Genomic DNA, 12,948 nt, shown 5'->3' with positions numbered 1-12,948 from the left:
GCGGTCAGACACATGGGAAGAACGAGGACTAACGTAGCATTTCAAATTCATCTTTGTACGCTCCGTGGAAGAAGATCTGCGAATCTTGAAAATAATTTCCAACTATTAATTCACAATGCCGTTCGTTGGAATTGAATTTGACTAACAAGAAGAACGCGCTTCACGAGTTTTATCGCTATTTCTGTAATACTTTCAAATGATGTAAATTTATCTTACAATGTTACTGTATTAATAATTTTTGCGCTTTACATTTCATTGTATTCTCGAATTGTTAAATTTGTTTATAATTTTCATCTTGATTTATTGCTCGAGTACAATTCGTCTTAAAAATATATGTTTGAGTAGCGATAAGAATAGCGATAACTCGACAAATTCCCTGCCACTTTTGTCGATTCTAGAATGATAACTGAAAACGCGGTACGAGAAACACGGAAAAGCTTACGTAAATCCTCGTATTTCTCTAGTGCGTTTGTGAACACAAACGACTTCCAGTCTAATAAGTCACCTGTGTCGTACCAGGACTTCACGTTGGATTTTTACTTCCGACAATTCTGGACGGATCCGCGACTCGCATTTAAGAAGCGACAGGGCGTCGAGACGCTCAGCGTCGGCTCGGAATTCATCAAGAACATTTGGGTGCCCGACACCTTCTTCGTCAACGAGAAGCAGTCGTACTTTCACATCGCTACCACCAGCAACGAGTTCATTCGCATTCATCACTCGGGAAGCATCACGCGTAGTATACGGTGAGTAGAGTACTTCACAATTGTATATGAATATTAATTCAGATCATACTACGGAAAAAGAGCGGACGATGGAATAACAGATTGGAATTAAAAGACCCCTTTCTCCGCATCGAGGAAGTTGAGCAGATTTAATCCCGAACTGCCACCCTTTCACCGTCCGTGTACGGTCACGGTATTTTCTGCCGCGCGACTATAAATCGAGCCCATTGTTCTTCATCATGGAACATTCGTGGCACTTCTGGGACCAATTGTACCCAGCACGACAAATTTGTTCCCTGTAGCGGCCGCTCACCCTCCGCTCCCCCCCCCCCTTTCTTATTCGACACAGCTCGTATCATTCCGCGTATCTATCCCTCCCCCGTTCGTGCGCCCAGAGTGTTCTGGTATTAACGCGCCGGCTATATTCAGACGATCCATGCATACCTAACTTGCGCGCTCCCTCGCAATATCGTTCCATTATATTACATCCCCGACTTCCGGATCGGAACTGCCGAATCGAGCCGCTCGCTGTCGGTAACGGGAGAAGAATATCGATGAAGCGGCGCGCTCGTTTGCGTGAATAAATTCTTCCCTGCTTCCGCGCGAGTCATCGATCACTGTCGTTTGCACGTACGAATCATACTACGAATACGTACTATGTCTGTACCATTTCGCGGTACGTCTCGTCGGAAAGGCGAAAATAGACACGTACTAACGATATGGCACGATCAAATCGATGCGAATTGGTTCTTGCACGTTAATTCCGACGTGACTCAAGCGTAATGAGGTCGACCGCGAATTAATTCGCACATATTGATTCAACACGTTACTCGGGCATAAATGAGCTAGCTGTAAATCCCCCACCTTCGTATTCGCACGTACCGTAAAACACGTCGCCGAGAAGTGATTGTTAAACGGACTTTACTTGAATGTGTTTCAGCTTAACGATTACAGCGTCGTGTCCTATGAACTTACAGTATTTCCCGATGGACCGGCAACTCTGCCATATCGAGATCGAGAGCTGTAAGTACGCAACACGCGCGTGTACATATATATATACATGTCTATACATCTATTTATATATATACATTTTATGAGTGCATACAAACAAAATATGATTTCGCAGAGTTCAACATCCTCGCCTATGTTACTTCTCTACTCGACATACTAACACATACATTACTTGCGCATACTATAATGGAAGTCAAAGAGACATTCCCATGCACTTCGACGATATTACTTCTCAGAATGACAATCGACTCGCCGTATCTTTCTGGCGTCAATCATCGACGTGTGCACGTGCTCGGAGTAACTTTAGAGAAGAAAAAAAACATTGTCGCTAAAGATTTTTAACAAGTATAAAGTCAATCAATGTAATGTATAACGTGCGACAGTCGTACTATTGACAGATCTAATATTTCTAGACGATAAAATAATTGTTAACTCGCAAAATCGTAAAAAGGAATAACAATTATTCATCTGATAGAAATAAAATTGAGATCTTTGAGAGTCGACGACCATCAATTGCGTCTCGGAAAAAATTTCGCGCTGTTACATTTACCGTAACGTCGCGATTATCACCCAGATTTTTGTAAAAGCACGAACGATCAATTCCAGCATGTGAACTCGTGCATGTAATTCGAGGATAACGCCGAAAGCGATACGCAGAAAGAATCCTTATCGATAGTCGATTGTCGCTGATTCAATGCGATTCAACTGTACATCGCTTTGAACCCTTTTTTTCAGATAAAGACGCTTCTACCGTGTATATTTGCGTCGGGCATAAAAAAAGAACTTCGTGTCCCCTTCTATTACACGCTCACACAGAGAATACTGTCAACTTTTATAACCCGTCACTCTCCCCTTTTCCTTTTTCCCTCCCTCCCTCCCGTCCCCCTCAGCCGCCAACGATTTCTGCTCCTCTCCTTTCGCCCTTTTCCCGACATTCAGATTTTACTTCTCTCTTTCTTCTCTATCTTCCCCTCTCTATCTGTCTATCTGTCTGTCTGTCTGTCCGTCACTCGCCACTTCACACGCTCACTCACACAGTCAGAGTCAGCCACACAGTGAGAATCACTCCCATTCACCTCGTTCACTCACTCGCTCACTCACCCGCTCTCGCTCACACACTGGTTGGTTTTCTTTTTTTTTTATTCCATACACGGTGGTTGTGCGTATGTAACAACATGGACTTGCAAAGTCGGGCATTTATTGTAGCCATTGTTTTTTTTCTAATTTTTTCTCTCGCGAAGCAGAAATCGATGGACTAAAAGAAGTGCACTTTGAAATTTCAAGTATCAATGCAATCGGGATCCGACAAATTTGCTCTTCCATTGAATCTTGCATTAAACCATAAAAACAAAAAATGATTTTATCATTAACGATATATCTGCAAGTCAGATATAGACGTCTCATTTTTGGACAGTAGTAGATTTGACAATAGAAGCCCGATTCTGCGATTAAGCAGAGTGTGCGATCAGTGAGCACTTTAAGAAGGAGCTTCCGATGCGCCGTGACAACGGCCTCGGTCAGTTGCGCGCACTGTATACGCAAACTGAGCGATCGACGAGATACGTCTCGATTAATCGTGTCGCTCCGTTAAGCTGTTAACCGAGAATAGAAACCGTAGGTTGATCAGGAGCTATAATGGCGCCGTGGGAACATCCCAGTGCGCGGAGAAATACACGCTAAAAGATTACCACATGTGTGTGTGAGTGTGTGCGTATCAATGTGTGTGATAGTGCTAACGTTTCACTGTCACGAGCTCGTGTTGACTGTCGTCACTGCTGCAAATTGCACGGTGTGTGGATATATGCAAAAACGGACGAGAACTTGGGTCGCTTGTTCAGGATCGTTTCGCCATTTACTCGCACATGCGTTCACATCGCGAAATAATAAACGTTATCCACTGGTATCGGCGTTAATAATTCGTAACACACGTAACACGTGTACGCAAATTGCCCGAATAAAACAATATACGCAGTTACTCGAAATCAGCATTATAACCATGATTATGTAATGAATAATTAGAAATGCGACCTCGTGTCGCAAACAGTCGCATTACCCGCGGTAAACCTGCAAAATTACGAAACGCAAGATTCGCGGATGCACGTTTCAACGTATCAATTGAAAAATAATCACGAGTTTTATTTGCCTTTAATCGTTCCAGGCAGAAGCGTTCAACGTAACCGATTTATACAGGATGATGGAAAAAGTTTGGCTTTAACTCCGCCTCTGGCTAAAAGATCTATATTAAAACTCAGTCGGTCGTGGAATAGGGTCGAGGGGTCACCGGAAGTCTGGCGGTATACGAGATATCGCGGAGAGCCGAACAAGTTGGCCGATTAGTTTCGTCGAGTAGAAGACTCGGACTCTCGCGGACGCCCTTTCGTCCTTAATTGGTGGGATTGCTCGAACGCGAGTTATTGCGATCGTTATAAGTTGTCACGATACATTTCCGCCGCGAATTGTGGGGAAAATCACGCAAGTCGCTAAATTTCCGAGACGCGCGATTCGAAAGATTTACCAGCTCCTGTTAACTTCAACTTTAGGTTAACTGAATCTCCGTCGCTTTCTAATTGAAGTTCTAAGAAGGAGTAAACAGTCGGCTAAGCTATCGTTCAAGTTAACCGATATTGGCAAAACCGTTTATTAGTGCGATATCACGTTTTATCTTTCATAAGATGTTAATTTGATAATTTAATAAATTTTTTCCTGGGATTTTTAAAAGCGTTTTGTGATATTTTGAAATTACATGAAATTTCTATTGAAGGTTTTATTTTTTCCACAGAGTGAAAATTATCGGTAAATGCAATTTACCGATAATTTTATATTCATATTTCCTCGTGTGGTTTAGCCCGTGATCGCTTCAAATCTTTCATTTTCATTTAAATCGCAAATTTGATATATGATAGACGTTCCAGCGCGCGAATTCTGCCTGAAACGTATCGCGGCTGATGCGATCTATAAAAGGAAAAGGCGAGCAGGCGCCAAATTTGTAGAACTCTGGAGAGTTTCTTGATTAGTTTCGCCGGATAGAAGTGCCGGATCACGAACGTCGTTTCACTCTTAACTTAGCTATTAAACGCGATATTATTACCTCTTTCTTCATCGATTTTATATCTCTGCGATAAGAAAACGATAAAGAAAACGACGATAATACTATCTCGCGAATATTTTTGCAATTGCCACGGTTTTTCCACGGTCTTACAATTGCGTAAAAAATACATAAAAGTGTTTTTATTTGGATCTTACGCAGAGAAAATAAAATTTTTTATGCGCGAATCGAGATCGCACCGTTTCCCTCTTTTTATGTGTTTCACTGAATTTAATTTATGGGACATATAACCACGCGTGTAGACCATCGCAACCGAAGATGAGAATAGACGTGCAATTTGCAGTAATCTCAAAATGCAGTGAGCTCGATCGCGTATATCGTTATCTATGCTCGTCGACACGAAACGACTGCGACTTTCACGACCAAAAATGACGAGGTCCAAACTGCTTTCCCTTCGCGAGGTAGTTTCAATTATAAAAAATAAAAAAAAAAGCGATACGTATCAGATCCAACGAACCAATACGTTTACAGGACACGCTTTGTTGCATCCTACGCAAAGACCGTATGTGAACGTATTTACGAGCATCTTCCGAAGGGTCTCCACTCTACCAAGCTACCGCTGACCGTGAGTCGTCACGTCGGTCTTAATTGAACGCGTGATTTCTCGATGATCGCGCGGTCATTCGACACAGTGAATGACAACCGTGCGCGTACACATGCCACGGATATAACTAAATATACACGACATATCCTCCTCTACACCGCCGCCGAGCGAAAACTCCTCGCGGATTGCATACGCGCACGCAGCGATCAGTATAATCATCCACCGTTCATCATTGATTGAGCAAGCTGCGTTGAATCGAGCGAGGACTTTTTTCGCGTGCTGGCGATGGCGGATAAAAAACGCTGAGCGCAAGTATCTAGTCCGCGTACGTGACGAACACGTCGATAGAAGAGAGTGGAATCCGTTCTACGAGATCGACGGCGACTTCCCCTGGGAAGAGAGTTCGGGGAGAGATTTACGCAGAACTAGATACACCACACGCACAAAATTGTAAATATAATTTTAAACGAGAGCTCTCGGCGCGCCGCCGCCGCCGCCGCCGCCGCCGCCACCGCCGCCGCCGAAGATCGATCGCTCCTCTCCGAGGATCGAAATCGCGACGAGAGTGCGCTGTTTGAAAAACACTATCACTACTTTGCCACTCACCACCACCACCACTTACCATCACCGCCCATCACTCACCCGAGACCACCCTCTTCCCCGGAACCCCGAAGGGCCTCCGACATATAGCACTGAGCCTCGTGTCCGGGGACGTAATAAGGGCCGACGACGGCCAGCCCCGAAGGAGGCTAAAACCTAGAAACGGCGTGTCGACAATGGTCCGACCGAATTAAAACGCATTGTGCATCTAGCCCAGCGCATGTAAGAACAAAAACGACTGCAACATCTTTCTGCCACGCCACGTGGTCACATTACCGGTATGCCTTGAATCTGCTTGACTTGTGATTCTGATTTTCTTTCTTGCGACTTGTTTCGGTATATACGTCCCTTCCCCTCTCTTCCCCTCAATTTTTCTATGATAGAGCAATAGACGTTTTTATCTAACGTAGTTTTTTGATACGGCATGTGTCGGCATGGATACTTATTTTTAACTTACAACGGTATTCACAAATAATTTATGTGAATTACTTTGTCATTAATCCAAGACGAGATTTATCACGAACGAGAGATGAATAAACGCGTACTTTATCGAGGCAATAATATCAATAAGATAAATTATGTAAACTATTTGTTCACAATAATGATAAAATTTTACTTGCTCCTATTTCGATTTTAATTTCTGCTTGATAATATTGAATGTCTAAAATTTGTAACATCTTGCATTGCGTTTAACGGACGAATCATTTCTCCTTTCGGGAAATCCACGTTGCATAAAGATAAAAAATCCATTGCAGAAACGCAATCCTTCTTTCTTGCACATACGTCAAACGGGTTTGATTAATAGAGTCCCGAGCTGAGAAAAGGCCTCCAGCTGACACTGTTCATTTAACTAAGAATAATGTCGGAATTTTAACGGAAGGGGAGACTCTAAAGCCCGGAATGGAAATTCGCGCGTTCTCGCGGCACACGGAGCATGGCGCATAGAGAATGGAGCATGGAGCATGCAGCACGGGAGGTGAAATGCACAGCATAAAGCATGTAGCACATATATGTAAATCTACCTAATACCCCGAGCTTGCGTGTACCACTATAGCATGCAGAGCACAGAACTTTTTTCTCTCTCTCTCTCTCTTTCTCTCTGTCTGTCTCTGTGTTTCTCGATATCTACTTATACACTCTCCACTTTTCGTCTTAAACCTAAACTTGCTGTCACTATCATAGTCCTTGGTATTTTGCTAATGTTGCCGCAGTCCTCCTTCCTGCAGTATTCAACAGCCATCGCTATACGACCCCCGCCCCCCTTTTCTCCCGTTCCCCCCCCCCCCCTGACCCCTTTGCCCCTTGTAATGCTTAATGTTGCCCCCAGTGCAGAACCTCTTTATTAAAACTTTATAAAAGTACCAATTTATATATTTATATATATATATATGTCTACGCTGCACTTAACTATGCGACGACCATCGGCAGAAATAACGAACGAACGGACGCGTGTGATGTTTTTGCTAATATTTTTCTCGAGGCGTGGTCATCATTGCCGGTGAATACGATATCCTTGTTTTGTAATTTTTGTTCAAGCGCGAGGTATCTCATCTCCAAGCGTAATGAGCGTAACAGAAAGAAACATAATTAAAAGAGAGAAAATGCAAAATGCAAAATATACCAGATATTATACAAAATTATATAAAATATTATGAAACATTTTACAACATTTGTGCAACAAATGTTAATGAGACTACATTTTTCGCGTGTGAGGTGCGAATAAAAGCTGTTATTTCCATAGCTCACCGCAGTGTCGAACACGCCTGTTGCGAATCGTAATGTCATTACCGGAGATTGCGGTTTTGCGCGACGCCGCATGTAGCTGCATCCGCGCGGAATCGCGGCGTATTACCGAATGAGATAAAACCTGGCGGCATTCAAAATCGGATTCCAAAAACAAAAGCAATTAATCTGGCATTACTCGGAGGCGTACCGCTTAATCCACGTTTGGCCGATGCTCGCGCAATGTGGCCGCCACCGCGACGGAATGCCACTTTGGTGCCTGGAATGCGGTGTAACGATCGTAATCACCTAAGATTCAGTTACGGAGGAATGTTTCTCAATGCGGTATGTACGCGCTGGAGGCCGCGCGGAGGAATTAGCAGGCGTTAATAGGCGCGAATTATGATCGATGGCCGGGAAAAGCCGAGCTCCCGATGCATCCGTCGAGAGGAACGAACCGCCAATGCGCGTACGTCGCGTTAAAATCTTAACTTTCTACCGCAAAGGAAGACACCGTTCACCGGCATCTCTTTCCGCGTGGTCTCGGGCGTCGGTATCGCAAATTCGGTTTGGAAAACGTCATAGACGCATCGAAGGGCATTACTTTGTGAGTAGAAAAGATACGCGCGACTGCAAGAAAGAAAGAAAGAGATTTCAATATTCTTTATATAAGCACAAAGACGCGGAGTATCAAAAGCCGAAATTCATGCAGAATGAGATTGTTCTACTTCCACTATAAACCTAAAGCTTTGACATAAAATCTTTTTACACGAAAATAAAACTTAGGATTCGCAGCGCCTCCCTTTTACGTCCAACATATTACATTCGTGTAAAAATTTCAAAGTATCCTTTTTCAGACCCCGGTAAAATATGAACGACTGTATCGGCTGAAACAATAATGCCTAACTCGATGACGTCTGTGATACTGCGGCACGGAGGGCATCCTAAATCGATTCCGCGCGAGAACAAATTTATGCTACTTCCCGGCAGAATTGGAACGTGACGCAACAACCGGGAACCGGTTTAGGTTGCTCGCGATAACTTTGCTTCTAATTACTGTGCTCCCCGAGGTACCCGCCCTCCCGTCCCGTACCGAACACTACCTGAGTGTCTAATTACTGTATGTTAGAGCGAAGATATTTGTGTTCTTGTTCTCCCGGCAGTTGGATACACAATGCGCGATATTCGGTACAAATGGAACTCCGGCCTACAGTCGGTCGGCATCTCGAACGAGGTGGAACTACCGCAGTTTCGCGTGCTCGGTCACAGGCAACGACAGACAACCATACACCTATCTACAGGTAGATATCCCCCTCTTATTCGTGCTTCCTTCTAAACTTGGTCCAGAAGCTCGCGTGAGTGATATAAGTATATATGTATATAAATGATTCGTTGTCGCATAAGATCGCGACGATCGGAGATGACGAAGACATATTCGTCTCGGAATTATGTGTGAATGTGCACTGTACTCACGCGCGAGCTCACGATTTATCCGGTTCTCGATACATATTATATATATATATATATATATATATATATATAATGTGAATCCTGTTTTTACCCGCACCGTTACGCACCGATCACCTGTGTGTATCTCTTCGCGAACACGTTTAATTGTGTAAGAACGAGTTTACACCGGAACAGCGTAGTCCTGCGGCCATTCATTTCGACCGATCGACTGATCGACTTTTTTGTCTACATTACAAAAGACGCAGACGGTGATTAAGTCACACACATCCATCGTCCCTAAACTTGATTTCCTCGTCATAGTCGCGGGTGGACGGTATGCTATTTTCATTCTTGCCGCTCGTCGTTACATCGGTACGAATCTGCAGAAAATGAAACGTTACGCTCCGCAGCGCTTGAAATGTAGATCCCACCTCGATCCGTGGACAGAATAATACGCGTTCTCGTATCTCAACAACAACAAACGCGCGCCCATGCTTACCCGAGTAAGTCGCTAATGGATTTGAGGAATAGTATTACGTCCACCCGCGGCCCAACATCCACCATCCACAACATCAAAACAATAATTCGACACGACGGACTCGTAAATACGGATGATACGCGCCTTATGCTTCTCGAGCGTGAGCCAATAATCGAGAAGATCGCCCACACACGATGAGATCTCTCTCGTCACACGCCAGATATTCCGCCCACACACGCTCTTTCAAAGTTAGCTTAATCTGGGCTCTCGATAGCTCTGGTCGCGAGGGCACCTCTCGCTGAGAAGGACAGAGAGTGAGATAAACTGAGAGGGAGACAGATAGATAAAAAGAAAGAAAGGAAGAAAAAATTGTGACAAATGAGAAAGGGGAGAAAGTGAAAGAGAGCGGACTCGTGAGGTTTGACGGGGGTGCGAGGTAAGTGGAGGCCCCCTCGGAGCTGAAATGCCTTTGAGGGCTTCCGCGAAGGTACGTACCAACCGCGGGGGGTCTCTCTATTTTTTCAGTCGGATACACGATGAGGGACATCCGGTACAAGTGGAACGAAGGCCCGAACAGCGTCGGGGTCAGCAACGAGGTCTCGCTGCCTCAGTTCAAGGTCCTCGGCCACCGTCAGCGAGCCATGGAGATTAGTCTTACCACCGGTAACGTATAAACACAACCCCCCCCTCACCCCACCCCCACCCCCACCACCCACCTTCAACAAATAATTGTTCAACCCTCGCTTTTAACGGCATGGGTAAGGTGGAGAGACACGTGAGCGCTATCCGATGTCCGCAGGCGCAATTGTCGCTCGTGAGAGAACCGTCGTAATCCTGTGTTACCTTACTTTACGTGAAGCCGTCGATCGATCGATCGATCTCTCTCTTTCTCGCAATCTCACGCGTCGTGTGGTCTCGTCTCGTACGGCGGAACTGGCTGGCATTTACAACGGATCGCCGGCGCCTCGGACGTTTCTCGCAAACTTGCGAAAACTTTCCTTGAGAAATCATCTCGAGCTACAATCTTTTTGCTTCCGAATGAAACTTTTCGGTGAGCGCAATTGTCTTCTCATATTAACGTCACGGCGTTTTATCTCGTCAATTCCTGCGCCAGTTTCACACAGAGCTCTCGCCGGGTGTTATAATCCGATGAGTAGCATACACTTCGGTCGAGAACGATTTCAGTCACGAACGATCGCCTCTCAGCCTTATCATCATCCTTCGATACTTTTCGTACCACCCATTGATTACGCCGCGACGAGCGGCGGGGCTGGATGATGCGCAATCACGGCTAACGACACAGGGAGGCAAGCTAATGTCTTTCTTCACGCCGCACCTTCTCCGATAGTGGCGCGCAAGGGATAAATTGCCGCCAATTCGCCAAAACGGAAAAGAGCGACCGCAGAGTGGCGAATTGCGGTGCAGCTCGATTTTCCATCCAGTCGATTTCTCATTTTTCTCCTTCCGCATCTCGAGTATCTCGAGAAACGGCGCACGATACACGCCGTCGGCACACTTCACATACCAATGTGCATGCACGCACATCCACACCGCAGACATACGTACACAACAATGAGTACACAAAGAGTCGCGCATCGACGATGCGAATTTCACTTAACATCCAGCCAGCTCTGGCGCGCCGTATTTCCGGTCGGCGCAAGAAATAGAGAGAGCTACTCGCGAACAATGAAACCGCTTTTCCTGGCAAAGACCAGTGACAGAATGTGCAATCGGGCAAGAGGGCTGAAGGGAGATCGAAGGAAGAAGAGCACAGAAACAAACACAGGAAGAGGAAGACAGAGAGAGAGAGAGAGAGAGAGAGAGAGAGAGAGAGAAAAAGAGAAATAGAGAGATAGAGAGATAGAAAGATAGAGAGATGAGAGAGAAAGAGAGAGAGATAAACGAGATACGTGGGAGAAGAGAAAGCGAGAAAGAGAGAGAGATAAACGAACAGTGAGGAGGAAGGACAGTGAGCACGGGAGATAAAGAGACATTAAATAGCGCCTCTCCGTCTCCCTGTCCTGACCTTCGATCTTTTAATCGCAGGGAATTACTCGCGGCTGGCCTGCGAGATCCAGTTCGTACGGTCGATGGGCTACTACCTGATCCAGATCTACATACCCTCAGGGCTGATTGTCATAATATCGTGGGTGAGCTTTTGGCTAAACCGAAACGCGACCCCCGCTCGGGTGGCCCTCGGAGTAACCACTGTGCTCACTATGACGACCCTAATGTCCTCGACGAACGCGGCGCTACCAAAGATCTCCTACGTCAAGTCCATCGACGTCTATCTGGGCACCTGCTTCGTCATGGTCTTTGCCTCGTTGCTCGGTGAGTGCGATCGTGTACTCTTCCGTGCCTTCACGTCGCTGCCATTAAGCTTTCCATCCTGCGTCCTCTCATATACTCCGTATAGCTCGGAGCCGTGCCGTTCCAGTAGCGAGCTCGTAGAGTATCGTAGACGGATACTTGTGCAGGGCTCACGTGACAAATGCAAGGGACCCATTTTCCTCGAAATCGCCATTTGTCGCCGACGGGCGAGTGAGTGCCCGTCGTCCGAGCCATCGTTTGGAAATGGCGTTTTTCACGAAATTTTCACGTTTTCACCGCGACCTAGAGATCGCGAAGCGATGAAAAATCCGGAGTGAGAGTCCCGACGAGATTGTTCGATCGATTAGTCGACACGGCCCGACGACATATATATGTTTATATATATATGTATATGTATACACACACACACAATGTTGCGTTCTCACAACCGCGATCGCGAGTACCTCATTACGTACGACACCAAGGTACTTCGCCGTCGCGGTGTTCTGCATGGCGGGATTTCCAGGGAAATGGCTTTCTTTCATCTGCACGTGAGCTCTACACAAGTACCGGGAGCGCAAGCATGAGTGAGATTCTCGACGGATGGAAGTGGGACCCGTGTACCGGGCTTACCGCCCGGGTCTTACAGTGGCAGTCGTGTCGCGGCATTGAATGGTTACGTGTTTTCATTCCCGTGGATTCTTCTTCTTCGCAGAGTACGCTACGGTGGGCTACATGGCGAAGAGGATTCAGATGCGGAAGAATCGCTTCCAAAAGATAGCCGAGAGCATGAAGGCGGCGAGCGAGAATCCAGGACCGCCGCGCGTGCCCGGCGATCACGGCGATCACGCGCCTAAGCAAACTGTGAGTAACGTCGGCTAGATCGCCGTCGTCTCCGAGTTTTTCTTTCTTCACGCAGATTATTGTATTGTCATCGCGTATAACCAGGAGATGCTGACGTACTACATTTTTCCTGGACGATTTTACACGCTTTTGTTTTTCA

General features: G+C 45.8%; 1 protein-coding gene across 10 annotated transcripts in view; it reads left to right on the top strand.

Annotated features, from left to right (window-relative positions):
• Positions 1–12,948, top strand: part of Rdl (Resistant to dieldrin) — an 81,206-nt gene that overhangs the window by 53,858 nt on the left and 14,400 nt on the right. For 7 of the 10 annotated variants that reach the window (XM_012377038.2, XM_012377034.2, XM_067357238.1 and 4 more), the window contains 5 exons: positions 520–746; positions 1,666–1,748; positions 10,161–10,298; positions 11,682–11,966; positions 12,661–12,809. In XM_012377038.2, the coding sequence (XP_012232461.1) occupies positions 520–746; positions 1,666–1,748; positions 10,161–10,298; positions 11,682–11,966; positions 12,661–12,809 (882 nt within the window). Of the gene's footprint in view, positions 1–519; positions 747–1,665; positions 1,749–8,871; positions 9,010–10,160; positions 10,299–11,681; positions 11,967–12,660; positions 12,810–12,948 lie in introns of all 10 variants that reach the window. The other 3 variants (XM_012377043.2, XM_012377036.2, XM_067357251.1) reach the window with 2 other exon arrangements.

Source organism: Linepithema humile, chromosome 1, assembly GCF_040581485.1.
Source record: "Linepithema humile isolate Giens D197 chromosome 1, Lhum_UNIL_v1.0, whole genome shotgun sequence".
In the NCBI taxonomy this organism is placed as follows: Eukaryota; Metazoa; Arthropoda; class Insecta; order Hymenoptera; family Formicidae; genus Linepithema; species Linepithema humile.
Note: the sequence above shows the minus strand (reverse complement) of the source record. Positions and strands in the feature narration are given on the sequence as shown.